The 27,244-nt window shown below is 40.2% G+C and overlaps 1 protein-coding gene across 1 annotated transcript in view; it reads left to right on the forward strand.

Annotated features, from left to right (window-relative positions):
• The first annotated feature begins 1,396 nt into the window (after positions 1-1,396).
• The window catches only part of FAS (Fas cell surface death receptor), a 34,730-nt gene continuing 8,882 nt past the window's right edge, over positions 1,397-27,244 (forward strand). The window contains exons 1-2 of the mRNA XM_036027516.1: positions 1,397-1,506; positions 24,208-24,319. Coding sequence (XP_035883409.1) covers positions 1,477-1,506; positions 24,208-24,319 — 142 coding nt within the window. The 5' untranslated portion in view covers positions 1,397-1,476. The remainder of the gene's footprint in view (positions 1,507-24,207; positions 24,320-27,244) is intronic.

A 27,244-nucleotide genomic window follows, 5' to 3' on the forward strand; every position in this document is an offset into this window, starting at 1 on the left:
CAGGAGCAAGAATATCTACATTTAATTCCTGGCTCTGCTATTTATTAACTAGCCAATGTTGCCAATGTTGCTTAAACTTTTTTTTGGCTACAATTCTTTACTTGTAAAGTGAGTTTAATAGTCACTCAACTCACTGGGCTAAAATGATAAATATTAAGAAAGAACCACCTGTCAAAGTTGCTGACTTATAATCCTCTCACAAGAGATGTTGATTTTGTTAATTGCCCTCTCTCTCTTCCCCCTTCCTTCCCTCCTTTCGTTCTTCTCATAGGTGTCTTTTTCAATTTTCAGCGAACTGTTTATTTCACAATAGCTTCAGATGCACAGTAAAGCTGCAGAGGTAACATTCCATCAGCCTTACCCTCATTCGCCTCTTTTTGTGTTGTGTGCTGGGGGCTGCAGGAATAGGACTAGCACAGCGGGGTCTTCCTCACTCAGGTCCCCGGTAGAAGGGGCAGAGAGGGCAGATCAACATTACTGGCCTAGCAAGATAAGTGCGGGGCGAAACCCAAGTCATCATCCAGACTTCCCTTTCTGTAAAATTCTTGCAAAACCACCCACACGGACAGATTCACATTTGCAAAAACAATAGTGACTTTCAGCGGTGTTACCCAGAGCACCAAAGAATTATATTTAAAAAAAAAAAAAAAGAAATAAAATCTACTAGGAAATAGTGAGTAACAAAGAAGGGGAAGTAATTGTGAACGTTCAGTACAGCTGGAGCTGTGTGCTTCGTCATAAGTGGTAAGAATTATTCTCCTATGGAGAAATAAGAGCTAAAGGCTCCTCTCTTTTCAGAATCCCCATAGCACAATATATGAATCTTCTTCGTTGAAAATTGTCACTGCATAAAGTAGTCAGGACTCGCGGGAGCCTCTCCTGAAGGCCAGGTCTTCCTCTGACGGTCCGCGGCAGCTAGCTAAAGTTCTTGCACCCCGGCAGAACGTTTGAAGTTCAAGTTCTGCCCAGCCTTCCCGGCGAAAGCTACAGAGGAGCAGGGATAGGACAGCAAGCCGCTCTCAGGGTCCTCCTCTGAACGCGACCGACCCGGCGACTGCGGAAATGCCCTGAATGGGGAATGCCCATTTGTGCAATAAAGCCTGACTCTCCTCCACCCCAGGCTCCCCGGGACGCCTCCCCCCCCCCCCCCCCCCCCCCCCGTCCGCCGCGGCCGGTTAGTAGCTGAATCAAAGGCACCCTCCCCAGCCCGGGAGTTCCCCCAGCAAAGCTTCCTTCTTAGCCTTCACCCTAGCCCCCCGGGCTGGGGGAGGGGCGCGTCTTGTTCTGCTGCCTGCGGCGTCTCGGAGGAGCTGCGAGCAGGTGCTCGGTCTCCTGCTGAGGAGAAAGGGACTTCCAGGGCCTCGCGTCAGCGCCCGGGGCGGGGCCTGGCTCGGGAGCAACCGGTGTCTGGAGCCACCCTGCGGGGTGTCATTCTCCCAACACAGCCGACCAGAGCTGCTGGGGATTTAAGAAGTCATGTTCCCGGTCGGGGTTCTCCTGCCCCTGGTGAGTGTTCTCCCGCCCGAGGCGAGAGCTATCGCGCGGGTGGCAGCCGCGCCCCTGTTGGGGGCCCGGAGATGCGCGCGTGGGGGTCCGGGCTGTGCGGGCCAAGGCTGCCGGCGATGGACAGACCGCCCCCGGGGCTGCCAGGGCTTTCCCTCTAGGGCCGGCCACGGGAAACCCAGAGGGAACTCGCTTTTCTTGGGGCTCGGTGCCAGGCAGACGGGGTAGACCGTGCTTCGGCGGGAGCGCCGGAGGCCGCGCCCAGAGGTGGCGGGGCGGCAGGGACTTGGGAGGTTTCGAGTCGCGGGAGGGACAGCTGGGCTGCAGAGAAGAGGGGGTCTTCTGGGCAGGTCCAGCTAAAGGTCCGCTCTGGGCGGGTGGGTGTGTCCGCGCGGGACAGGGCAGAACTGGCGCTCGCGGGAACTGACCTCGCGCACTTTCCCAATGTAGTGAAGTTCAGGGTGTAAATCGCCCGAGGCAGCGGTCACACGCGAGGCTTTGGAACGCACCGCTTCTTTCTTGCAAAAGTTGTCCTGGCACTGCTTAGAGTCTCAGCAGCCTTGTTTACTCTGGTCTCGACAGAAAAAGAAACTTTTTGTTTCCCTTCCGGGAATCCCTGTCTTTGAGACAGTCAGTCCCTGTCTCAATTTTTAAAAATTTCTTTCTGCTCCTGTTTTCTTCTTAGAATCTTTCTAAGCTTTGCACTCCTGTTGTTTGCGAACTTGGCGCCCGCCCGCCTCGCCCCCCCCCCCCCCCCCCCCCGCCACACACACCTCACGCGCCCGGGTGTGTGTACTTGGCCTAGAAGCCTGAGCAGCACCCACGTCTCGGGGAGAGAGCCCCTGTATCAGAAATGCCAGCTTGAGGATGGCTAACTCAAGAGTCTTGGCCTCAGGAGGTCATTTTAGTCCCGAAGCCTCTGAGAGCCAATGGACTCATTTCACTGGTCTCACCGAGGTCCCAGGCACCGCGTCAGGAGTGTCAGGAGTGTCAGGAGTGTCAGTAAACGTCATCAGTCAATTCTACAGTGGCCGTGTCTCGAGGAAGGTGTCCTCATCTCCACTTTAGAGATGGCAAAGGGAGGTTCAGAGAGCTTAATTCATTCTAGTAAGATTCTACAGCTAGTATGTGACAGGGCTGGGATTTAATTCAGATCAAATGCCAAAGGCAGTTTGTTGATTGCGCCCGTTCCCAGACTACACCAGGTTGAAAGGAAAATACGTGCACACAGTAATGTCTGGCACCATCTTATGATGGAAAAAATATTCTCCCCGGTCCCTTCAGAAATAAAGTGCAATATTTGGGTTCCTTCAGAAACTTCCTTAGAGAAAATTTAAGATTCAAAATGGAGACACCTTTTATAAAATCTCAAACTCCAAACTTCTCGCCTTGGCCAGGTAGTTCAGTTGGTTAGAGGATTGTCGAGATAGCCAAGGGTGTGGTCGGGGCACAGGCAAGAACCAATCAGTGAGTGCGTGAGTGAGTGAGACAACAAATTGGTGTGGTTTTTTTTTCTCTCTCTCTCCTTTTCCTCCCCTCCCCTCCCCGCCCCTTTCTCTTTTCCCTCCCTCCCTCCTTCCTTCCTGTCTTTTCTTTTCTTTCTTTCTCTCTCTTTCTCTTTCTTTCCTTCCCTCTTTCTTTCCTTCCCTCCCTCCTCTCTCTCTTTTCTTTCTTTCTCTTCCTTCCTTCCTTCCTTCCTTCCTTCCTTCCTTCCTTCCTTCCTTCCTTCCTTCCTTCCTTCCTTCCTTCCTTCCTTCCTTCCTTCCTCTCTCTCTCTCTCCCTCCCTCCCTCCCTCTCTCTCTCTCTTTCTTTCTTTCTCTCTTTCCCTCTCTCTCTCTTTTTCTTTTCTCCTTCCTTCCATTCTTTCTTCTCTCTCTCTCCCACCCCCCCTTCTGTCCTCAATAAATTAAAACACGTACACACACATATACCCTTCTCTTCCTTGTAGTTAACGACTGAGTTATTGCAGTGTTGTTTGCTTTAGAAGCTCACCTTTTTCTTGGGGCAGCAATACTAATATGTGTAGCAAAATTATCAAAGCCAAGAGCTATGCTTATTTAACTTTTATAGTACAGCATCTTTAGTAGAGGTGCATATTTAAAGCAAAAAGGAAAGCTTGCTTTTCTAAAAAAATATATTAATGTACATTCATGTACATGTACATTTATTAATATTTATATATTATAATACCTATAATTTAAATTAAATACAATTTCTTTATAATTTATGTAATACATGGCCTAGGAAATTAAAGTTTATTAAATAAAATTTATAAGTGCAGATGAGTTCAAAGAAAAACAATCTGACATAACCCTATCACCTAGATAAACATTGTTTGTATTATGTAGTCTATCCTCTGTGTCTCCCTTATAAATGGATGGACTCTTTTCAAATTGAGTTACACAGAGTCCTGTCTTGCATCAACCACTTGCCCAATATCACACCTCTATGTTGAAAGCAGTTTCTTTCTTAAAAAATTAATTTATTGTGGTAACATTGATTAATAAAATTATATAGGTTTCAGGTATACAATTCTATAATGCATCATCTGTGTATTGTATTGTGTGTTCACCACCCAAGTCAAGTCTCCTTCCATCACCATTCATACCCCCATCCTCTTCCACCTCCCCCTAATCCCCTTTTCCTCTGGTGATCACCATACTGTTGTCTGTGTCTGTAAGTTTTTGTTTATTTGTTTGTTTGGTTGGGTGGTTGGTTTTGCTTAGTCCATTCACCTTTTTCACAAAGCCCTCCAAGCCCCATCCCTCTGACAGCTGTCTGTTTCTTCTCTGTGTCTATGAGTCTGTTTCTATTTTGTTCCTTTGTATTGTTCTTTAGGTTCCACATGTAAATGAAATAATATGGTACTTGTCTTCCTTTGACTGGCTTATTTCTCCAGGTCCATCCATGCTGTTGCAAAAGATAAAATTTCCTTCTTTTTTTACGGTTGAGTAGTATTCCACTATGTAAATGAACACATTTTTTATCCATTCATCTACTGATGGGTGATTGGGCTGTTTCCAGATCTTGGCTATTGTTAATAATGCTGCAGCGTCCATGTTTAATTTTTTGAGGTATCTCCATGCTGCTTTTCACAGTGGCTGCACTAATCTGCATTCCCACCAACAGTACCTGAAGGTCTCCCTTTCTCTATATCCTTGCCAACAGCTGTTTGTTGATTTATTGATGATAGCCATCCTGACAAGTGTGAGGTGATATCTCGTCGTGGTTTTCATTTTTATTTCTGATGATTAGTGATGTTGAGCATCTTTTTTCATATGTCATTGACCATCAGGATGTTGTCTTTAGAGAAGTATCTATTCAGGTCCTTTGCCCATTTTTAAATTGGATTGTTTGTCTTTTTGGTGTTCAGTTATTTAAGTTCTTTATAAACTTTGGATATTAACCCCTTATCACATATATCATTGGCAAATATGTTCTCCCATTCAGTGGGTTGGCTGTCTTTTCATTTTGTTGATGGTCCTTTGATGTACACAAACTTTTAGTATGATGTAGTCCCACTTGTTTATTTTTTCTTTAGTTTTCCTTGTCTGAGGAGACAATCAGAAAAATATATTACTATGAGAAATGACTGAGATTCTATTGCCTGTATTCTTCTAGGATTCTTATGGTTTCGAGTCTTACATTTAAGTCTTTAATCCATTTTGAATTTATTCTTCTGTATGGTGTAAGAAAATGGTCTAATTTTCATGTATCTGTCCAATTTTTTCAACACCAATTATTGAATAGACTATTTTATCCCATTTTATGTTCTTGCCTCCTTCATCAAAAGTTAAATGATATGAAGGCATAGGTTTATTTTTCAGTTTTCTACTCTGTTCTATTGATCTGTATGTCTGTTTTTATGCCAATACTGTGCTGTTTTGATTACTATGGCCTTGTGTATAGTTTGATCAGGAAGTATGATTTTTCCCACTTTGTTATTCTTTACATTGCTGTGGATTTTCAGGGTCTTTTGTGGTTCCATACAAACTTTTGAAATATCTATTTAAGTTCTGTGAAATATGCCATTGTTATCTTGAGTGAATTGCATTGAATCTATAGATTGCTTTGGGTAGCATGGACATTTTAACAATGTTAATTCTTCCTATCCATAAACATGGTATTGTGCTTCCAGTTATTTGTATTTTCTTCTATTTCTTTCTTCAGTGTGTGCTGTAATTTTTCAAGTACAAGTCTTTGCATCCTTGATTAAATTTAGTCCTAGGTATTTTATTGTATTGTATTGTATTTATTTATTTATTTATTTTTACTTTATTTTATTGTTTTATTTTAATTTTATTTATTTTATTTTATTTTTTTATTTGTTTGTTTGTTTTTTTGATGCAATGGTAAATGGGATTGTTCTCTTAGTTTCCCTTTCTGAGAGTTCATTAGTACTATGTAAAAAAGCTCTATGAAAATGATTTCTGGATATTTATTTTGTGTTTATCAGTTTTAGCAGTTTTATGGTGAAGTCTTTAGGGTTCTCTATATATGAGGAGAATCATGTCATCTGCAAATGACAGTTTTACTTCTTCTTTTCCAATTTGGATGCCTTTTATTTCTTCTTGTTTGATTGCTGTGGCTAGGACTTCCAGTACTGTGTTGAATAAGATTAGCGAAAGTGGACATCCTTGTATTTTTCCCCATCTTAGGGGGAATGCTTGTTGTTTTTGCCCACTGAGTATGAGATTGGGGGTTGGTGTTCATAATTGGCCCTTATTATGTTGAGGTGTGTTCCCTCTATTCCCACTTTGCTGAAAGTTTTTGTCATAAATGGGTACTGGAATTATCAAATGCTTTTTCTGCATCTATCTGTATGGTCATGTGATTTTTATCCTTCATTTTGTTTGTGGAGTGTATCATATTTATTGATTTGCAGATATTGTACCAAACTTGCATCCCTGAAATAAATTCTACTTGATCATGGTCTATGATCTTTTGAATGTGTTGCTGGATCTGGTTTGCTAATATTTTGTTAAGGATTTTAACATCTATGTTCGTCAGGGATATTGGCCTATAGTATTCTTTCTTTGTAGTGCCTCTATCTGGCTTTGAAATTAGGCTAATGCTGGTCTTGTAAAATGAGCTTGGAAGTTTTCCCTTCTCTCGAATTTTTGGAATAGTTTGATAAGGAAGGATAGGTGTCAGTTCTTTAAATGTTTGGTAGAATTTACCTGTGAAGCCATCTGTTCCAGGACGTGTGTTTGTTGGGAGTTCATTATTGCTTTAATTAGTTGTAATCAGTCTATTCATTGCTTTAATTAGTTGTAATCAGTCTATTCATATTTCCTGATTCCTCCTGATGTAGTTTTGGAAGATTGTATGTTTCTAGGAATTTACCCATTTTTTCCAGATTGTCTAATTTGTTGGCATATAGTTGTTTGTAATATTTTCTCATGATCCTTTGTACTTCTTTGGTGTCAGTTGTTACTTCCTTAATTTCTGATTTTGTCCATTTGGGTCTTCTCTCTTCTTTTTCTTAATTAGCCTGGTTAAAGTTTTGTTGATCTTATTTATCTTTTTAAAGAACCAGCCCTTTGTTTCATTGATCTTTAGTACTGTTTTTTTTTAATACTCACTTTCATTTATTTCTGCTCTAATCTTTATTATGTCCTTTCTTCTACTCACATTGGTTTTTTTTTTTTAATTTTATTTATTTATTTTTAGAGAGGGGGGAGAGGGGAGGGAAAGAAAGAGAGAAACACTAATGTGTGGTTGCCTCTCCCGCAGCACCCTGGACTGGGGACCTGGCCCGCAACCCAGGCACGTGCCCTGACCTGGAATAGAACTAGTGACCCTTTGGCTTGCAGACCGGCACTCAATCCATGAGCCACACTAGCCAGGGCTGCTTGTTGTCCTTTTTCCAAGTTCCTTTAAGTGTGAAGTTAGATCGTTTTACATTTTTGCTGTTTCTTGAGGTAGGCCTGCAATTCTATGAATTTGCCTGTTAAGACTGCTTGCATTGTTCCATAGACTTTGGGTTATTGTGTTCTCATTTTCACTTGTTTCAAGTTATATTTTGACTTCTTCCTTGCTCTCATTATTAACCCATTCATTGTTTAGTAACATGTTATTTAGTCTCCATGTTTTTGTGTGTTTATCAGTTTTTTTTTTCTTTTGATTGATTTCTAGTTTCACGCCGTTATGGTCAGAGAAGATGCTTGATGTGATTTCAATCTTCCTAAATTTATTGAGATTCATTTGGTGTCCTAACATGTGGTCTATCCTAGATACTGTTCCATGTGCACCTGAAAAGAATGTATATTCTGCTACTTTGATTTTCTGTCTAGAAGATCTATCTGCTGATATCAATGGGGTGTTAAAACTCCCTACTATAACTGTATTACTATTGATCTTTCCTGTTATGTCCGTCAAGATATGCATGATATATTCAGGTGTTCCTATGTTGGGTGTGTGAATATTTAGAAGGGTTACATCCTTCTGTTGGATTGCTCCCTTTATCATTATGTAGTATCTCTCTTTATCTCTTGCTATAGCCTTGATTTTAAAGTCTATTTTGTCAAATATAAGTATAGCTATCCCAGGTTTTTTCCCTTTCCATTTACATGAAATATCTTTTTTGATCCCTTTACTTTCAGTCTGTGAATGTCTTTTGTTCTGAGGTGGGTGTTTTGTAACAACATATATATGAGTCTTGTTTCCTTATCCATTCAGTTATCCTATGTCTTAGTTTTAATCCTCAACCAAGGATACATTTATTGATTTGAGAGAGAGAGATAGTGTGAGAAACATTGATCAGTTGCCTTCTGTGCAGGCCCCTACAGAGGACTGAACCTGCAACCTAGGCATGTGCCCTGACTGGGGATTGAACCCACATCCTTTCTGGTGTACAGGATAACACTCCAACCAACTGACCCACCTGCTAGGGCTACCCTATTCTTGTGATTGGAACATTTAAGCCATTTGCATTTAAAGTGATGATTGATACATATGTATTTACTGCAATTGCATTCTCGTAACTATCACCACTGTTGTCTTCTTCTTTTTCTTCAAGAAGACCATTTAGCATTTATTGTAATACTGGTTTGGTGGTAACAAACTCCTTTAATTTTTTTTGTTTGTTTTCTTGCCTGGGAAGCTGTTTATTTCTCCTTCAATTTTAAATGATAACCTTTCTGGGTAAAGTAGTCTTGGTTCTAGGTTCTTGCTTTTCATCACTTTGAATATGCCAATCCCTCTTGGCCTGAAATGTTTCTGTTGAGAAATCAGCTGACAGTCTTAGTGAGCTTCCTTGTAGGTAACTGCTTTTCTTTTGCTGCTTTTAAGATTCTTTTTGTCTTTAACTTTTGGCACTTTAATTATGATGTGTCTTGGTGTGGACCTCTTTGGGTTCATCTTGTTTGGGACTCCCTATGTTTCTGGACTTGTATGTCTTTTCCCTTCACCAGGTTTGGGAAGTTTTCAGTTATTATTTCTTCAAATTGCTTCTCAGTTCCCTGGCTCTCTCTCTTCTCTTTCTTGTACTCCTATGATGCAAGTGTTGTTATGATTCATGTTGTCCCTTAAACAATCTTTATTTTTTCAAATTCTTTTTTTCTTTTTGCTGCTCTAACTAGGTGTTTTTTGCTACCTTATCTTCCAAATCACTGATTAATTCCTCTACTTCATCTAATCTACTGTTTATTTCTTCTAGTATATTCTTCATTTCAGATACTGTATTCTTAATTTTGACTGATTGCTTTTTGTGGTGTCTATGTCCTCTTTCATGCTTTTGAAGTTTTCACTAAGTTTCTTAAGCATCCTTATAACCATTTTTTGAACTCTATATCTGATCAATTGCTTACCTTCATTCCATTTATCTTTTTATGTGGAGATTTCTCTTGTTCATTCATTTGGGTATGTTTCTTTGTCTCCCCATTTGGTTGCCTCTTTATGTTTGTTTCTATGTATTAGGTAGATGTGTTATGTCTCTCAGTGTTGGTAGGGTGGCCTGATTCAGTAGGTGTCCTGTGGGACCCAGTGGTGCAGTCTCCTTGATCATCTGAGCTGGGTGCTTCACAAGTGTCCATTGTGTCAGTTATGTGGGCTCTCCTGTTGTAATTGAGCCTTGATTGCTATTGCCCATTTATGTGTGGTATTGATCCTCAGGCTGGTTGATGGTGAGGATTGACCCTGACCACAGTACAAGCTACTGTGCAGGTGTTGCCCGCATGAAGTGGATTTCGCCTCAGCAGGGTCTGGTGCTTGCCAAGATCTTCCTTTGGATATGCTACTCATGAAACAAATCGGATTCTGCTCTGGTGTTGTCTGAGTTATCCTCTGGGTGTGTCTATTCTGGGGCTTCTTGGGAGAGCCTCTGGTGCAGGTCAATGTCAGACACTGACTGTGACTGGCCATGGATAATGTGTTTGGAACTACAAAGTGACGCACAACTTTTGGCTACCTCTACTGTGCCATGGCGTATGTAGGAAGGACAAAGCTGCGCACCAAGTCCAGCTTCCACTAGCACCAAGCCCAGTGGCAGCTCAGCAAAAGGGTCAAGTGTCCTTGAGATCTGTCTCTGCATGCCTCTGCCTACTACCTGCCTGTTAGGCTCAGCCACTGAGCCTCTAGTGATACTTGAGTTGCATGAGGTACATTCTCAGTGAGTCACCAGGTAGGGTTGAGTGGTGTTCATCAAACTGATACAGGTTCAAACTCAGTGCCAGTGTGGGGTCTGAAGAAATGTCCAAGGAAATGTCCCAGGGTATACCTAGTCTGGCTGCTACCCTTTGTGATGGTGCAGGGTCTCAGGCAGTTGTCAGAGTGAGGCCAGAAGAGTTAATCAGGCCCAAACAGATGAAGATTTGGCTGTGTGATGGGAGGGCTCTTCACTGGTAGGGTGAACAAGGGAAAAATGGCTCCTGTCCTAGAGACACACAACTTTGTCTGTTCCAGACTCTGTCAGGAGGTTAATCTCAGCAGGATGGGGCTGTCAGGTGTCAGGAGGATGGGACCAGTGAATCTCTTGTGAGGCAGAAGTATCAGTCATGCTTGGGAGAAGGTTGGAGAAGTGGCCCTTGCCCCTGAGCTGCACAACTCAGTCTGTCCCAGAATCTGCCCAGAGATCCCAGAGATCAATGGGGAAGAGCCGTTAAGAGTCCTGAGCATAGAGCTATGGGGAGCCCTGGGAGTGGGGCTAGTGGATCTTTTGTGGTGGGAAGCACTACCGGCCAGTTTCATGGGAACATGGGTGGAATGGCTCCTGCCACAAAGCTATACAGCTTAGTCACTGACACCCTGAGTCTGCCTAGACCAGTACACTGTGACCCAGGCAGCTGACTCCTCAGGAGGGCATAAGTTCTTCGGAGTGGGGCAACAGATAGTCCAGAATGTAGAGCTATTTCATTTCCTGATGGCTGATGCCATATGGAGGGAAGCTATCTACCCGAGAAAAATGATGTCTGTAGTATGGGGGAATGACTCAGCATAAGAATCCTGGAGGCTATCCCTTCAGCTCTCTCTCCACAGCCACAAACCCCATTCCCTCCTCAATCAACTCTAGTCCATTCTGCCCTCCCTCTGCCAAGCCCAGGGTGAGTGGCTATGAATGAGATTTTGTGCTTTGGCCCTTTAAGAGGGTGCCTGTGTCTCTAGCACTCTCATCTCTCCCTGGTGAACAGAATCCCTACTGATTTTCACAGCCAGATGTTATGTGGATGCCTCTTCCCAGCTCTGGTGCTCCAGGCTGGGGATCCTGACCTGAGGTGGAGAGCCAGTACTTCTCAGGGGGAACCTTTGCAGCTGAGACATCCCTCTGGAAAAGAGGACCTGGATTTGGATGCCGTTTCTGAGGAAATTTCTCTGGGACACTAGCCAAGTAATTTTCTTCTAAATACTTTTTGTAGTGGAAGTGTCTGTATTTCAAAAGAATCTCTCCAAAGGCTACTAAAATGCTTTAGGGATGCCAGCTCACTATAGTACAACTACCAGTTGGACAGAGTAACTGTTTTCTAAGAAATAGTTCAAAACCTGCATAAGGAAATCCCCCACTTGAAAACCCCTAGTGAGTTAAATACCTTTTTGGCAAATTATCTTGGGTCTCAAAAGTCCCTTAATGAGCACATGTTTTCTAATAGGTACTAAAGACATGATAAAATACTTATGATGAAAAATAATAAAATGGCATAATTTAAAACTTGATTCACAAGATAAAAAGCAAGTTAAACTAAATTAGGATGATAGCTCCATCTTTTTTTAATAGTTAAATATAGAGACATTATCATCTGATGTGACACAAAAAATGTTTTTTCTTCTTTTTTTTTAAAGATTTTATTTATTTATTTTTAGAGAGGGAAAGGAAGGGAGAAGGAAATATTGATGTGTGAGAGGTACATTGATTGGTTGCCTCTCGAAGTCCTCCTACTGGCCTGCAACCCAGGCATGTGCCTTAACCTGGAATCAAATTGGCAGCCTCCTAGTTTGCAAGACAATGCCCAACCCACTGAGCCACACCAGTCAGGGCCAAAAAGTAATTCTTGAAAAAAAAAGCTCAATATTTCACCACTTAATACAAGTTTTTTTGTTTTACTTATAGCCTCCTGGCCTTGTGTGCACACATAAAAAATTGCATGTTTACTCAGTGCTATTTATAGTCTGCCTTTTGTCACTTTGTGTACATATGTGTGTATATAATATATATATTGTATATTATATGTATATAATTAAATATTTTTCTATTTCTATATAACTTTCACCTCAGAATTTTTACTGGATGCCTTACAAAGAGGGCATCTATTAAATAAACTTAGAGTACTATAATTCTTATCACATTATTTTATTACTTATAATTTATTACAAAAACATTTTTTAAATATTTTACTTATTTATTTTTAGAGAGGGGAAGGGAGGGAGAAAGAGAAGGAGAGAAACATCAATATGTGGTTGCCTCTCGCACAGACCCTGCTAGGGACCTGGCCTGCAACCCAGGCACATGCCCTGACTTAGAATTGAAGAGGCGATCCTTTGGTTTGCAGACTGGCACTCAATCCACTGAGTCACGCCAGCCAGGGCAAAAGAAACATTTCTTAAATGTACTGAGAGATGTATACATATAATGATTGTGTGTGTGTGTGTGTTATATACATACACACACACACACATAATCATTACCAAACCTTATAGATATTAATATGTATATATTAATACTTAAAAATTATTTTAGAAATATTGTAAGCAGCTTACAAAGAGCTTCTTGATCCTAATAGTCTGTTCTTTTGCCTGAGTGTCTATACAAATTGAAGCCTGATTTCAACCACCGGGCCTACACTGCCCTGGTCCATACCTTGTTGGCCCACACAGTATTGACACTTCCAGTGTGTACGTGTTGTCTTCTTTTTGCTGTGTGTGCGCATCCATTCACAACAGCGACAAAACAGCATTTAACTTTCTAATGAATTCTTTTCATTTTCTGGAAGATCCTTGCTTTGAAAAGAAAAATAAAGTCACTTGCTTTTTTATGTGGTTGGACTGCTAACACCAATTAAGTATCTTTAATTCAGTCTTAAACAGGAACAAATAACTCAACCTACTTGCATACTTTGTTTGCGTCGAAGTGAGGACATGAGTAGTAAAGCTGAAATTAGAAAGAAGTTGATCATAGTAAGATCGGTGACTTCATCCTCCCCAAAGGAAGCGAACAAGACATCCTCTTTGATCACTGCTCCCTTTCTGATTCGGAATGAACTTTTGTGCCACTCCCTCTAAGGGCATTTAGAATCAGTGGTCATGGCAATATTGGACAACTGGCACACGTTCTACGAAGTGGGGATGATAGTGAACTAAGTGTGAAGTTACACATTTTGAGCAAGGAAATCTTGTAAATTTGCAAATCTTACTGCACATTTCAATCAGCAGATAGCTGTACTCAGTCCAGCAGGAGAGCAAGACTACTGCAGGTTTTGTTAAGTTGTGAACTGGGATAACAACTTTGCATAATTACAATAAACTTGGCATTGGATTAATTAGCAACAGACTGCCCTCTAGTTAAGACTTGCAGTATTATAGATTTGTGCACCTCTGTGTTCCGGGAGGCCATAAAGATATAAGATGTGATTAAAAAATGGGAGGACTGGGCCTACGTGCTGCATGGCCCTCAGTCCTCTGGACCAGATGGCCACCCCTTTCGTCAGGGGTGCCTCCCACTCATTCTTCTCTGTTCCCCCTGAGTGCTTTACTCCCGTGTTACCACTGTGGCTCCGCTGGGCATGAGGACTCCAGGGCACTAGTTGAGGATTTTGAAGCCCTTCCACTATCCTTTCCTTCCACCAAAGATGACTTGGGTTTTTTTTTTTGGTGTGTGTGTGTGGGGGGGGTGGTTAGGCTTATTTTTGGAAGGGTCATTATTTCTCCATGAAAAGTCAAATTCTGATTTCCAAGTGCAGAACACAGATGTTATTAATCTGTAAAGCTCATGTCCCCTCTGATGTAAATGTAACCTGCTAACCTTTGATTTTGTTTTGCCAAACTGAGCCCAGTTTTTCTCCAACAGCAGTGCACATCACAGTAACTGGGGTACTTGTTTATGATAATCACAAGGAAGATTAACTCACTCTGAACAATCTTGATTCTTTAGCTCTGTGGTGGCACCTACACATTTTTTTAAAAAAAGCATCATTACTTGATTTCAATGTTGTCAGGATTTTGAGAACAATGTTTCAAATGCTAGCACTAAACTCAAAATCTAATCCCCAATGGAACTTGCAGGGTCCCTCATTTTATTTTCTTTATTGCTTGATGAGTCAGAGGTTTAACCAGTCACTTCTCCACCTGCCTCAATTATCTTTCTCCTAGTCTTCACAGAAACTGATCTTAAGGAAGAAAGAAGACATTACTAAGATAAGATTCCTGTGTATCTTTATTTATACATTTAGAAAAAGAGAATAAATGGAATCTTCACTTATCTCTTTCGTGCGGAAAAATATATTTAATTAATTAATTAATTTTTTTAAAGATTTATTTATTTATTTTTAGAGAGGGAAGGGAGGGAGATAGAGAGAGAGAGAGAGAGAGAGAGAAACATCAATGTGCGGTTGCTGAGAGTTATGGCCTGCAACCCAGGCATATACCCTGGCTGGGAATCGAACCTGGGACACTTTGGTTCCCAGCCCGCGCTCAATCCACTGAGCAATTTAATTTATTTTTATATCAGTCTTTCAATAATGTACCTACTACAAAATGTCAGTTTTTACGCAAATATGTTAGAGATGCATTATTTAATTGGAAAGGTGAACTATTCATGGTATTTTTTGAACTTTTTCCTCTAGCGTTAATAAGCAACTAAAAGTCTAGAAAGCAAGTGAGCAGAATTAATCAGCTGAGCTTCTTGTATTTTTCCATTTGTGTTCTTGGCAGCAGAAGACAATGAGAATTCAACCCACCTCATGGGGCCTGGGAGGCTGATAAGAAACAGTTCAGGTTCCTATCAGCCCCTGATGATTCCAGATCTGAAAACCATTTGAAATCTTTTTATTGAGATCAGTGATAGTGCAAGATGAGAAATGCTTGTGCTCCCGTGAGGAATTCCAAGTGCATATGCACCATGACATCCTTCAAATCCAGAATCCGAGTGAATCCAGAGGCTGTAGATCGGTCCTTGTATTAATTTTCTAGGACTGCCTAACTGAGTACCACAGACTGGGAGGCTTAAACTACAGAAACTCAGTTTCTCACGGTTCTGGAGGCCAGAAGCCTGCAATTACGCTGTTGGCAAGATTGAATCCTTCCAAGGACCATGAGGAAATGACCTGTTCCAAGCGTCCCTCTGTGGCTTGGGAATGCTGTTCTTCCTGTCTCTACACCATCTTCCCTTTGCGTCTGTGACCAAATTTCCTGAAACAGATTCTTTCTTACAGGGACACTACTCATATGAGTTAGGGTGTATCCTACAGACCTCATTTTTCACTTAATTACCTCTTCAAAGATCTTAAACTATGGTAATATTCTGGGATACTGGGAGTTAGGACTTAAGAGTTTAGAGGTAGGGGAGACACAGTTCAGTCCATAACAGTCCTGAGTGTCTTGAGTGAGCAGAATGCCGCGGACCAGTCCTACACCAGTTGGGGACAGGGCCTCCTCTCTCAAATGACAGGCTTGGGTTGAGTCATCTTTAAACCCCTTTCCGCTCTAAAATTGTAAATACAATGATACTAAATTTCAGGTTGTATGTCTAAGATCTTAGGAATTAGCTGGAGATGACTAGTGTTAACACTAAAATATTTTCTCACTTTCTGTTTCTACCATCCAAGTAACCCATTGCCTTCTGTTAGCTCTTAGCTGAATTCTGAGAGAGGGTCTGAGTGATGGGGCAAGGGGGGCTCTTTTCCCTAGAACCCCATCATCCACCCATTCTCATCAATCTGCATGAAGTTCTGAGTGAGGAGTGAAAATGTCTGCTTTCAATTTGAGATATCTAATTTTTAAGTCACTATTAACATGAAATTTAAATGACTAAGAATTTTATTATACTTTTACATTGGGATAAGTATTAGACCTGTATTATAAGGTACAATTTTAAAAACAATGCATTAAAATATAAAATAATATTTCTGGTCTTTTAAAACACACTTTTTGGAACTTATACATATAAATGAATGTACCCCACAATCCCCAAAGTAGTTAGTCTGTATGGGTGACTACACATCCCTGCTTTCCTCAGTTACCACAGTCAACCGTGGTCTGAAAAGGTTAAATGGAACATTCCAGAAATAAACAATATATAGCTTTTAAATTAAACACTGTTCTGAGTAATGTGATGAAATCTTGTGCCATTTCACTTCATCCAACCTGTGATGTGACTCATCTCTTTGTCATGTATATTTGTGTTGTACATACTACCTGCCTGTTAGTCACTTGGTAATGGACTTGGTTATCAGACTGTCATGGTGTCTCAGTGCTGTGTTCAAATAACCCTCATTTTATTTAACAATGGCCTGAAGGCACAAGCATAGCCTACTGCTATGTCACAATGCCTGTATCATTCATCTCATTACATAGGCAGTGTGTCACCCCACAGCACAAGAAGAAAGGTGAGTACAGTACAAAGAGATACTTGGAGAAATAGAAAGACCACATCACATTTGCATAGTTTTTATTACCATATATTGTTATAATTGTTCTACTTTATTCTTAGTTATTGTTGTTCATCTTGTACTGTGCCTAATTTATAAATTAAACTTCATGGAGGAAAAGTCAGTATATATAGGGTTCAGTACTACCTGCAGTTTCAGGCAACAACTGGGGGACTTGGAATGTATCCCCCTTTGGATAATCAAGGACTGCATTATTAGATTTTTTTAAAAAAGATTTTATTATTTATTTTTAGAGAGACGGAAAGGGAGGGAAAAGAGAAGGAGAGAAACATCAATGTATGATTGCCTCTCATGTGGCCCCCACTGGGGACCTGGCCCGCATTGCCAGATTGTGTGATTGCCAGATTGCCTGGCAATCTAGGCATGTGCCCTGACTGGGAATTTAACTGGTGGCCCTTTGGTCCATAGCCCATGCTCAGTCCACTGAGCCACATCAGCCAGGGCTGCATTATAAGATTTGTTTAAGTCAGTTTATCAGCCACACAAGAAAGTCAGCCCATGTTCTCTCAAGATGTGTAGAAATAGACATCATTCTGAGAAATATCTCTATTTATTCATAGTTCAGCAATAGCACAATGAACTGCTAAATTATGAGAGACTTTGGGTTAGTTTGTGTTTATCATCTCTTTGACAGTCCAGCAACTCATGATGCATTCCCACCTTAAGAATCCATCAGGGTGTGCTTAATAAGGTATTCTTCTCTGGCAGTGTTGCTTCAGGAAGTACACCAAGATTTAATCAGGGCGAGTATTTACTGCAAACTGTGGTCACCATTTTGTGGGGATATACAACCAAGCTTTCAATTTCATAAATTAAAAAATTAGGTTCTTTTAATGTGAGACCTCTTTATGTCCAATTTTATTTAAGAAAGAAGGCAAAATTTTCTTATCAAAGAACTCTGCCATTGTAAGTGGTGATATACTTAGTCTCAGTTGAGCAAAGAGAAATAAAATAACCCTGATGACACTACTTTAATGAAGCATATCAAGTTAAAGGTGGACAGTTATGATGATGGATTTAGAAAAAATATAGTACTACTGTTGAAACCTAGAGTAGCCAAAGACAGAAGATTTATATGAAGGATTAAATGTTAATAATTCAAAGACTTAGCGCATTTTCCACCTTCCAAATTCTAGGCTGCTATTACAGATTCACCACTGTCATTACCCAGACTTTCTAATCTTATTGAGAAAGAACAGCACAAATGATAAATCAATAAAGATCTTTAAATTTAACACAATCCTGCTGCCTCCTAGCTTTAATCCTAACTTTAAGTTGTCCCTTTTGATTTTTTTCATTATACAACTAACACATGTCCAGTATGGGGAAAACAGATGAGTTAAGCAAAATAAAATAAAACAAAAAAATCAAAACAAAAAAATAACCCCACGAAACACAAAAAATAAGTCACTGATAGTCTCGCGAACTAGAAATGAACTCTTATTTGTTGTGTTAAAATAATTTCTTGCTGAAACATTTTTTTCCCATGAAATGTTCCCCCTTTCCCTGCTTCTTTCAGTTTTCTTAATCCCCAACCTGCAGCACCGAACCCTCTGGGTGACCATTATTCAGAGTATTCTGGCCCACACAGCATTTTTCTGCACCATCCAAGCACAGTGTATTCAATAAACTCCCTTCTGGGCTTCTGCCACTTCCCCCCAACTCTCTGCTACTTCTTAAAATCCTTTTCCAGTTTGCTTTGAATTTCACGAAGAATAAAAAAGGTAATTTTTTTACTTTCTTTTTTAAAACTGTTGTTCAATTATAATCGTCTCAATTTTCCCCCCACTGTTCTCCCCTGCCCTACCCCCCAATGACCACCCCCCATGCCCCTGGTCCCTCAGTGAGTCCCTGCCCTGTTGGCCATTACGGTGGGTCCTTTATACATGTTCCTTGATGACCCTTCCCTTCTTCCCCCCATTATCCCCCTTCCCCCTCCCCTCTGGTCACTGTCAGTTTGTTCCTTATTTCTACGTCTCTGGTTCTATTTTGTGCACTTGTGTGTTTTATTCACTAGATTCCACTTATAGGTGAGATCATATGGTATTTGTCTTTCACCACCTGGTTTCTAGCTCATCTCTCAGGGCCAATTGCTTCACTGATTTTTTGGAATAATTCTAAATGAGAGTTTCAGTTTCTTCAAGTGGTTTGTTCAATTCAGTCTCTGAGATGGTACTGTATTCATAACTGCCATGATAGATCTCGAGTGTGTGCAACTCCTGGGAAAGTGTGGAGAGCTTGCCAAACTGGAGTGATGTGCATAGGGGTTGCCATCAGTTTCTGGGTCTGGCCATTCCTGCTTCATTCCTTCTAGTTAGTAACCTCGTTTGCTGTGAAAAGGGATTCATCACTGATGCAGATAATTAATGAATGTCCATTTGTTCTCTCAGTTTCTCGTCATCTAAAACAAGCTGCAAACTCTCATGCAGCCCTGTTTCTAAGTGTTTCGAAAGGAGAAAATGCAAAGATTCTAGTGCAAGAGGATTTCCGGTCTCTAAGTATTTGTGCATTTCAGGTCCCCACCCTTGCAAGAGACTGCACTCTCCGGGAACACCATCGCTGTTGTCGGACAGTCAGTACCCAGATTGGTCAGAGGGAAACTCTTGCTTCCTCCCAGATTGCAGAGCAGGGCTGGGACGTTCTGTCTTGCCAGCCAGAACCCCAGCCTTGGTGGTCCTGCCACAGTTTTCCCAGACCAGAGGGCTTGGGACTGACTTCTGCCAGACCACCCTCACCCCCACCCCCGACCCCTCCCTGCACCTACATCCAACATGCATTTGCTTTGAAGGTTCATTGTACACTAACACTTAGGCCCTGCCAACTCTGCCAACCACTGTCTAAAAACAAATTGAGTTGTTTGCGTGCCTACATGTAAGAAAAATAATTAGGAAACTAATTGTGAATCTGAAACAGAGCCCAGATTTGGGCTAGAAGTGCCAAATCCTCCTGTAACCACTCCTAATTATGGATTATTGAACAAGTTAATATACTCTGTGCTCAGCTTTCTCAACTATAAAGTAAGACACTTAAAATTCTCATGCATAGTAGCTTATTGTAACTACCATGAAGCGATCCATATATGTCAATGGACTTTGTAAAAGGCCAGACAATGTCATGAGAGAATAGGTGAACAACTCTGTTAAGGATTGGCGCTCTTGGCATTTATTTTCATAAATGATTCAGGAGAGATAGAAGCACATTTTCTGATTTGCAGAAAATATTAAAATCTTGCAGATAATGAAAAACTCAAGGAAATCCATAAAAAAAAAACCTATCTGGAAGTTGAACAAATGTTTATGGCCCCTTTCTGCTTTGACATATCAAGATTCTATGCGATTGCAGCATCTATGGTTACGGTTGACCGTATGATTCCACTACAGTGTCCAGTGTTAAAATGTTAATTACCTGTGTGGTTCCAGAGACACTAATGTTCAGTTATCCTGATAGCAAACTGCTAATGGTGCTTCTGCTGAGGACCCCAGATACTTCTCCACTTTGGCCAAGCCAAGTTCCTCTGAGTGTGAGCTGCCTAGAAATTCCTTCCTCGATATCCACCCCCACAGCTCACAACCTGCACTTCCATCACGTAGCTGCCCAAATGTCCTCTTGTTCAGTGGCCTTCCCAGAGCACTCTTTCTGAAACAAACAGTGTTGCACCAGCCCTTGAACTCTCCAGGACATCACACTTGCTATATGCTTTCAAATAGCACAATTCCTCTCTGACAAACTATGTATTTCTTCCCGTAGGGGGTACGTAATTTTATGTGTCAGCGTTACTAGACCATGGTACCCAGATATTCGATCAAACATTATTTTGAATGTTTTGAAGGTATTTTTTAAAAGAAATTAACATTTAAATAGATAAACTTGAGCAAAGCAGCTTACTCTCCATAATATGGGTGGGCCTGATCCAGTTAGTTAAAGGCCTTAAAGGGACAACTGAGGAAGGAACTCTGCCTTCGGACTGCTTTCTCTGAACCCCACCTGCTGGCCTACCCCATCGGATTTTGGATTTTCCAAGCCTCCAAGAAAATTATAAAAGCCAGTTCCTTAAAATCTCACTCTCTGTCTCTCTGTCTTGCTCTCCATACACACATGAACCCCCTCAGTCCTGTTTCTCTGGAGAACACTGACTAATACATTTCACTCACAACATACTCTATGAGAACAGAGTCTTTATCTGTTCACTGCTCTGTTCCGAGATATCTCTCGGCCACATAGTAAGTACTCAACTAATTAATTGATTAATGGAATAGCTAATGTTTTTATTCCCAGCAGTATATACAGTTGAGGTTTCTCTTTTTAATCTTTATTATGATGACTATTTAAAATTATTTTTATCCCTCATGTTTTATCCCATTTGGTTATCATCTACCTTAGTTTATTCACATTTCAGAGCTTTGATTTAACCAATTTTATGGCTTTTCTCAAAAGCTTTTCTGATAAAAAATGTTTCAAACATTCAGATCATTTAGTTCTTTGTGGGTTTCCGGCCTTGTCACAGCCCAAATGCCCGTTTCTGCCTGGACAGTTAGGGTTAAATCTTTGCATACTGCAATCTTGAGTTAATGCAAAAAAAATAGTTAAGAATACAAGCTGTGTGGAGCACTGCTCACATTGTATCAGGCAGCAGTCACAACGTGTTCTTCAGGCCCATCTTTCTTTTTCATTCTTGACATAATTTTTGGATGCTGAACTAAATAAAAAATATTTCCAGAAATTTGACTCTGTGAGGCAGAGGTGAGCAAATATGAGAGGAGGTTGGTATCTGCCCTTCACGGTCCAGACGTTTGTAGCTCTTCCCTGCTCTGCTCCAGGTTTTGTGTGTCTCAAATTCTGATTGTATCTTGGTCAGTAGATTTTGATTTTCAATCAAAACCTTTGAAAATAAAACAGAATGAATTGGAAAGTACATTTCTTGTAGACAGCCCCCAGAATGCTGAGTACATGCACACTTTTTCAGAAATAGCATTAATGCAACAGTCTGCAAATGTACACTGTGCTACTCCCCTGAGCACTTGATCATTTTAAACCGGGGGTTGTGGGCCGGCTCATGCTGTAGTCTTGTGAATAGTAGATGAAATTAGCACCCTCTGGCTAAGGACACACACACTCACACACTGCTGGGTATCAAGTCTGAGTGCCTTTGACTTGTCAGTTTTGGCGAGCTCACAACCTATAAACGTCTTGGAGTTTAAATCTGTGCTATTTTCTCCAGTTTCTGGAGAGAAAGGAGAATTGAAAGAGAAGTGATGTCTCACTGTTAACACCCTCTTCACAGCAGCCGAGGTGGCTGCTGACAGAAGAGAATTGCTCCTCCTTAGCTAAGTTGCTTAGAGTCTCGTCCCCTCTGACTGCTGTAAACCAGACTCACAGACCCCTTCTAGGTACAGAATGAGTTTCACAGTGAGTGGAGAATTTTCATGTGCTGTCAGTGTCCAGAATGTTAAATAGTCAGTATATTTAATTTCAGGCTGTCAAATAGAACAATGAGGTATTTATGGAAAAAGTTCTTAAAAATTGGAATGATTTTCATTTGAAAGCCCTTCCCATTTTAGCGATTAAACAATTGGTATGCTTTCAATCACATTATTATTTTCTAGAGTGACCAATTTAATTATTATTCATTAGCTATACATTTTCTGATCTAGAAGACGGGCTAACATTGTTAGAATGATAGGATGACCTGTAGAGAAAGTAAGAAGTAGGGAACTATGATCCTGAAAAGATAAATAGATGCTAATAAAATTTTTTGTTCAAAGCTGCATGAAAAGATCATCGATTCAAACGTGTTTAATGAGTCATGCAAATGTAATGTGTAAAACATTCCCAAGTTATTAATCTATTACACATATCATGCCCACGTGCAAATCTACTTTTGGAAACTTAACGTTCGTTTTTGGTTACAATCCATGTTTTTAGTCCCAGAACATGGCACATAGTAGGTGCTCAAGAAATGTCAGTTGGATTCAAGAGTTAGCTGTTTGAGAGGAAAGCCAGCATATTTCGGCATAATTCCTTAGATCTGTGTCTTAGTACCAGTTGTTCTCTACATGGAGTTGTTCACATACAGAAAGTGAGCTGTGTTCTGCAGAAGGTTCACCTGCCTCTTGGGTGCAGGGGTAACAACACTGTCATATTAGTTAGGAGACTTAGAAAAGTCCTAGCTCTCTATCTGTTGCTAATGAGCGACCCCAAACAAGTCAGCTATTTTCTTGATATTTTGGTGGCATTTTCCATCTTGAAAGACTGGATTTTAGTATTGCATTTTGAAATACCTTCATCTCAGGAAGAAAAGTGGTCAGCCACATCTGCATCTCTCCTTCTGTGTAAGTCCCATGGTATCCCGTAACGTGAAGGGAATACAGGCATTGATAACACAGGGCAAAGGGCTAAAATGCGAGAGGTAGGGACCCCTGTTGTAGTGACTTACATGTGTGGAACATTTAGTTCTCTTGACTCAGAAGATGTCGGTATTATTACGGTACCATAAAGTATGCAAACATATATACACGATGAAAACTATGAAAAATAACCTTGAGAAAAAAATACTCAGAACTAATAGATTTTGTGGTACTTAGCAATATAATTTTCTTATTCCATAGAAGATGAGAGATTATTTGAATTTATGTTTGGAGAGATAAAAAATAAATGCTAGGGAACCTGAGAAAAGAATCAACTGGAAATCACTCCCAAGTGCTTCCAAATGGTTTTAGGGGCTGATTTTTCTAAGGAGCTCTAGTCTGTAACTGAGATAAATTTGACACAAATATCACTTAGACTTATGTGCATTTGTCTTCAGAAGGAGGGAATAAAAACAGATTAAAATTGGTTTTCTATTAAGTGAAGTTCATTTTTTTTCTGAATAAAAGTGAAGAAAATTGTGTTGGCTTTATCGCATGATTTGGTAACCAGGAAGCATGAATTAAAACTGTTGATTCTATGGCCATGTATAGAGAAAGGAAGAAACAGAACATGCTATAAACTAAGTACCAGGTTTGGAAGAAATGATCACTTTTTATGTTCACAAGAACCCTTTACCTTTCATATCTATAGATCAGAAAATTGAGGATCAGTGAAGTTATATAACTTGCCTGAAGCAGAACTGTTGGTGGCAGAGCTGGGATTCAAACAGCATTCATACTGAAATTTCATGTTTTTCCCTACCCTACTATGATGCCCCTCAGTGGAACTTTATGATAATAATAACGATAATAATTAATAATAGTGCTTACTGGGCAGCTGTGTATTATGAGCCAGAAATTGTGCTAAGACCTTTAAGTACATTATTCCATTCAATTAACAAACCCATGAAGAAGAGATTATTTCTACTTTACAGACTGAAAAAAATAGAATTTAACCCACTGTCACCAGACCTCCTACCACTCAAGATGCTGATTCTAGGGTATCTTAGAGAACCCGAGATCTGGACTGCCATTCAATGGATCTGCTCCGTTTTTGGAAGTGAGTGGGTAGGAGGACGGAGCCCCAACACTGATTTTGCCTGTGTACCACGGCAAACACAGCCATTTTGGGCAATGTGTCCTTGCTTACCAAGTTGCTTAGTTCAGAACTCAATAACATTTTCTTCATGTTTTTTTTTTGCAGATACTTACTTTTGAGCTGTTGGAATCAAGTCAGAATGTTACTAAAAGGGAGGCTGGGTGCCCAGCCGGCCAACAGCGTGAGGGCGAATTCTGCTGTCAGCCATGCCCTCCTGGTATGTTACACATACATCCGGCAATCAGAGTGGCAGCCGGGGTGGAAAATACCATGTGGTAATAATGAAAAATATTTTTACAGTGTTTGGCTCTCCTGCATGATAGCATTACTGAAAAAATAGAAAACAACTATGAAATTATTTTCTTGAGACCAGTTCAATTCATCTTTATCACACCTGTTTGACGAGGGTATAAATAAATATACTTTACAAATGATGTGTATGTCTGAAATGAGAAGATTTATCTACCTAGTTTCATTTTGCATTAACAAAAGGAGACTCATTTGTGAATATTAAGGCTGGTCACATCAGAAATGATGAGAACGCATCATAATTGTGGCACTCTGAAAGCAAGTATCTCAGTACTTCTCCTCAATTAGAAAACACTGAAGCCTGCAAAATACATTTGCATTTTGCAGCTTAATAACTAGCTGAGCTGGAAAAGCAACAGACAAAAACCAACGGTTTTTTAAAATCACTATTTTGAAATGCAAACCAGTTTCAGATCGGCAATCTTTTAAACATCAGCAAAATGGAAGCTAAACGAAATGCAATTGCACAAGCTTTTTTCAACATGGAGTAAATTGACCACTGTTTCATACAGATATGAATCTCTTCTTGCTGCTTTGTGACGTGAGACAGGAAGGTAAAGGAAAACAATTCACGGATTTATGTGCCAGGCTACTGGAACTATAAAGGGTTGTCATACGGGGCCATGGTTGGCCTCCCAGGATTTCAGTACTCAGGCTGCTGTACAGGCGTGGGTCCTGTTTATAAGAAGATTCTGCCATTCTTCCTTGGCCTCCTGCCCAGGTTTTAATAACCCTAATGGAAGCTCTCTCTTATAATCCAATCTTTTTATACTTAAACTCATTTACTCTTCCATAACTAGGAATAAAAAATGTGGAATCTAATGAACAAACTGAACTAACAAGGAAAATGGGGACAGACTCATAGATGGAGAGCAGGATGACAGCTAGACAAGATGGAGTAAAAATGGAAGAAGCACTCAAGGACATAAACAACAGTGTGGTGATTGCTGGGGGGACGGTGTATAAGGGGACTAAATGGTAGTGGGAAAAAATACAAGAAGAAAGAGAGAGAGAGAGAGGGAGGGGCTTCTTGACTTTTTATAACTTGCTAACCACAATCAATTTGTTCTGTGAATCCAAATCTTTCATATTTTTTGAACCTAAAATGCAAATTAAAACAAAGATAACATGCTTCACATTTCAAACTGTTCAGGATTTTTGTCTGTTTGCTTTTTTTGTTTTGCTTTCTTTTGCATTCATTTAAAGAGTGCTCTCAGCCCTGGTGAAGTTTGCTTTTGAGATAAGAATGCTCATATACCACCAGCTCTTTTTAAGAAAGAAATTTGGATATGTGGATCAAAAACATGAAAAGTTTTTACCTACTGATACAGTACTTGATTAACAAGAAAATGTCTTAGGAAAATAGTCAAAATAAAGGAAAATATTGAACATGTGACATTTCCTTATGTCACCCCAATGATGTGCAACCCAACGATGTGCAACTAAGTAAATTTTGGAGTATTCAAAGGCTGGAATATTATGTTCAATCACAGTCTCATTTTTTGTTATATTTCTAATATAATTCTCAATGGACACAGATTCCCTTAAGGGATTTCTAACTGATCTGCTGGCTGAATTAACTAATTCTCTCTGCTCCATCTCTAAAACACCCTGGGTGGCACCCGCACCTGCTGAGCACGCCTTCCACTTCTATTCCCTCTTGTTCCATTTAGGCTGTATCGGCATTCAAACTGCTTCCACATCTCTTTATGCTTATTGGTGTTGTGACACAAACATGTTATAATTAAATATTATATAACCAATGGTATATAAATACAAAGAAATACAGATTGTATTTCTGTGAAAACTAGTTTGAATGCTTTGGAGAACTTCAGTAAAGTTGATAAACTGAGCTGATGAATTAAGTGAGGGCAAAATCAATGGAAAAATCATAAAAATCTTGAAAGCCTTTCATACAGATTATTGGTGTCTTTAAATTTTATTTCCACCAATAAAGAAAGGGAGGAAGAAGGGAGGAGGGAGGGTGCGAGTGGGGGGGGGGAAGGAAAGGGAGAGAGAGAGGAAGAAAGAAGGAAAGAAAGAAAGAAAAGTCGTTCATCAAAGAGGACAATTCATTTAGAAACCAAGATAATACCACTGGCAAGAAAATAAAGTTGTGCTTTGGCTTGGTTTTCTTTTAAGTATTGCCACGATGTTATAAAGCCCCGATGCACTGTATTTGAATTAGGTTCCAGGTTTCCATGGCTTGCCTATTTTTTTCTATTGATGGATATTATCTTTATTTACTAAAATATCATATGTGTCTAAATTAATTTGATTATGTAGTGAGTATTAACATTTTGTTTTATCAAAACCAAGCCTCTGAGGTTGTTGAGAAATGGTGTACCTAGGAAAGACAGCATAAATTATTCTTGCTGCACATGTGAGAAGAGCAGATTGGACTTTGCTTATTCTTCTTAATTAGTTATGCCATCAGTAATTAGAGTCAGTAGTCCTGCTTTTCTCTTTGATTCCCTGTTTTATTTTGTCTCCTTCTTCCTCATTCTCTATTTTTGTGACCTAATCTAGTTTTCCCCAAAGCACTTATCACCACTTGATGTCATATATTTATTTGTGCATGCCTTATTCTCCCGTGAGAATACGAAGTCCTGGAAGACTAAGGCTTTGTTTACTTCCTGTAGTGCCTTCAGCTTCCAGGAAGTGCCTGGAACACAATAGGCCTTTGATAAACAGCTGTTAAATAAATAAAATTTCCAGGAGGGGGCACTGTTGTATAATGCTCACTAATAGCAATATAATGACTTGTTTTATTTTTGAAGTAAATGAAAGCAAATATGAATATTATTTGAAATTGTGTGCTTTATGATAACAA

This window comes from Phyllostomus discolor, chromosome 5 (genome assembly GCF_004126475.2).
Source record: "Phyllostomus discolor isolate MPI-MPIP mPhyDis1 chromosome 5, mPhyDis1.pri.v3, whole genome shotgun sequence".
Classification (NCBI taxonomy): Eukaryota; Metazoa; Chordata; class Mammalia; order Chiroptera; family Phyllostomidae; genus Phyllostomus; species Phyllostomus discolor.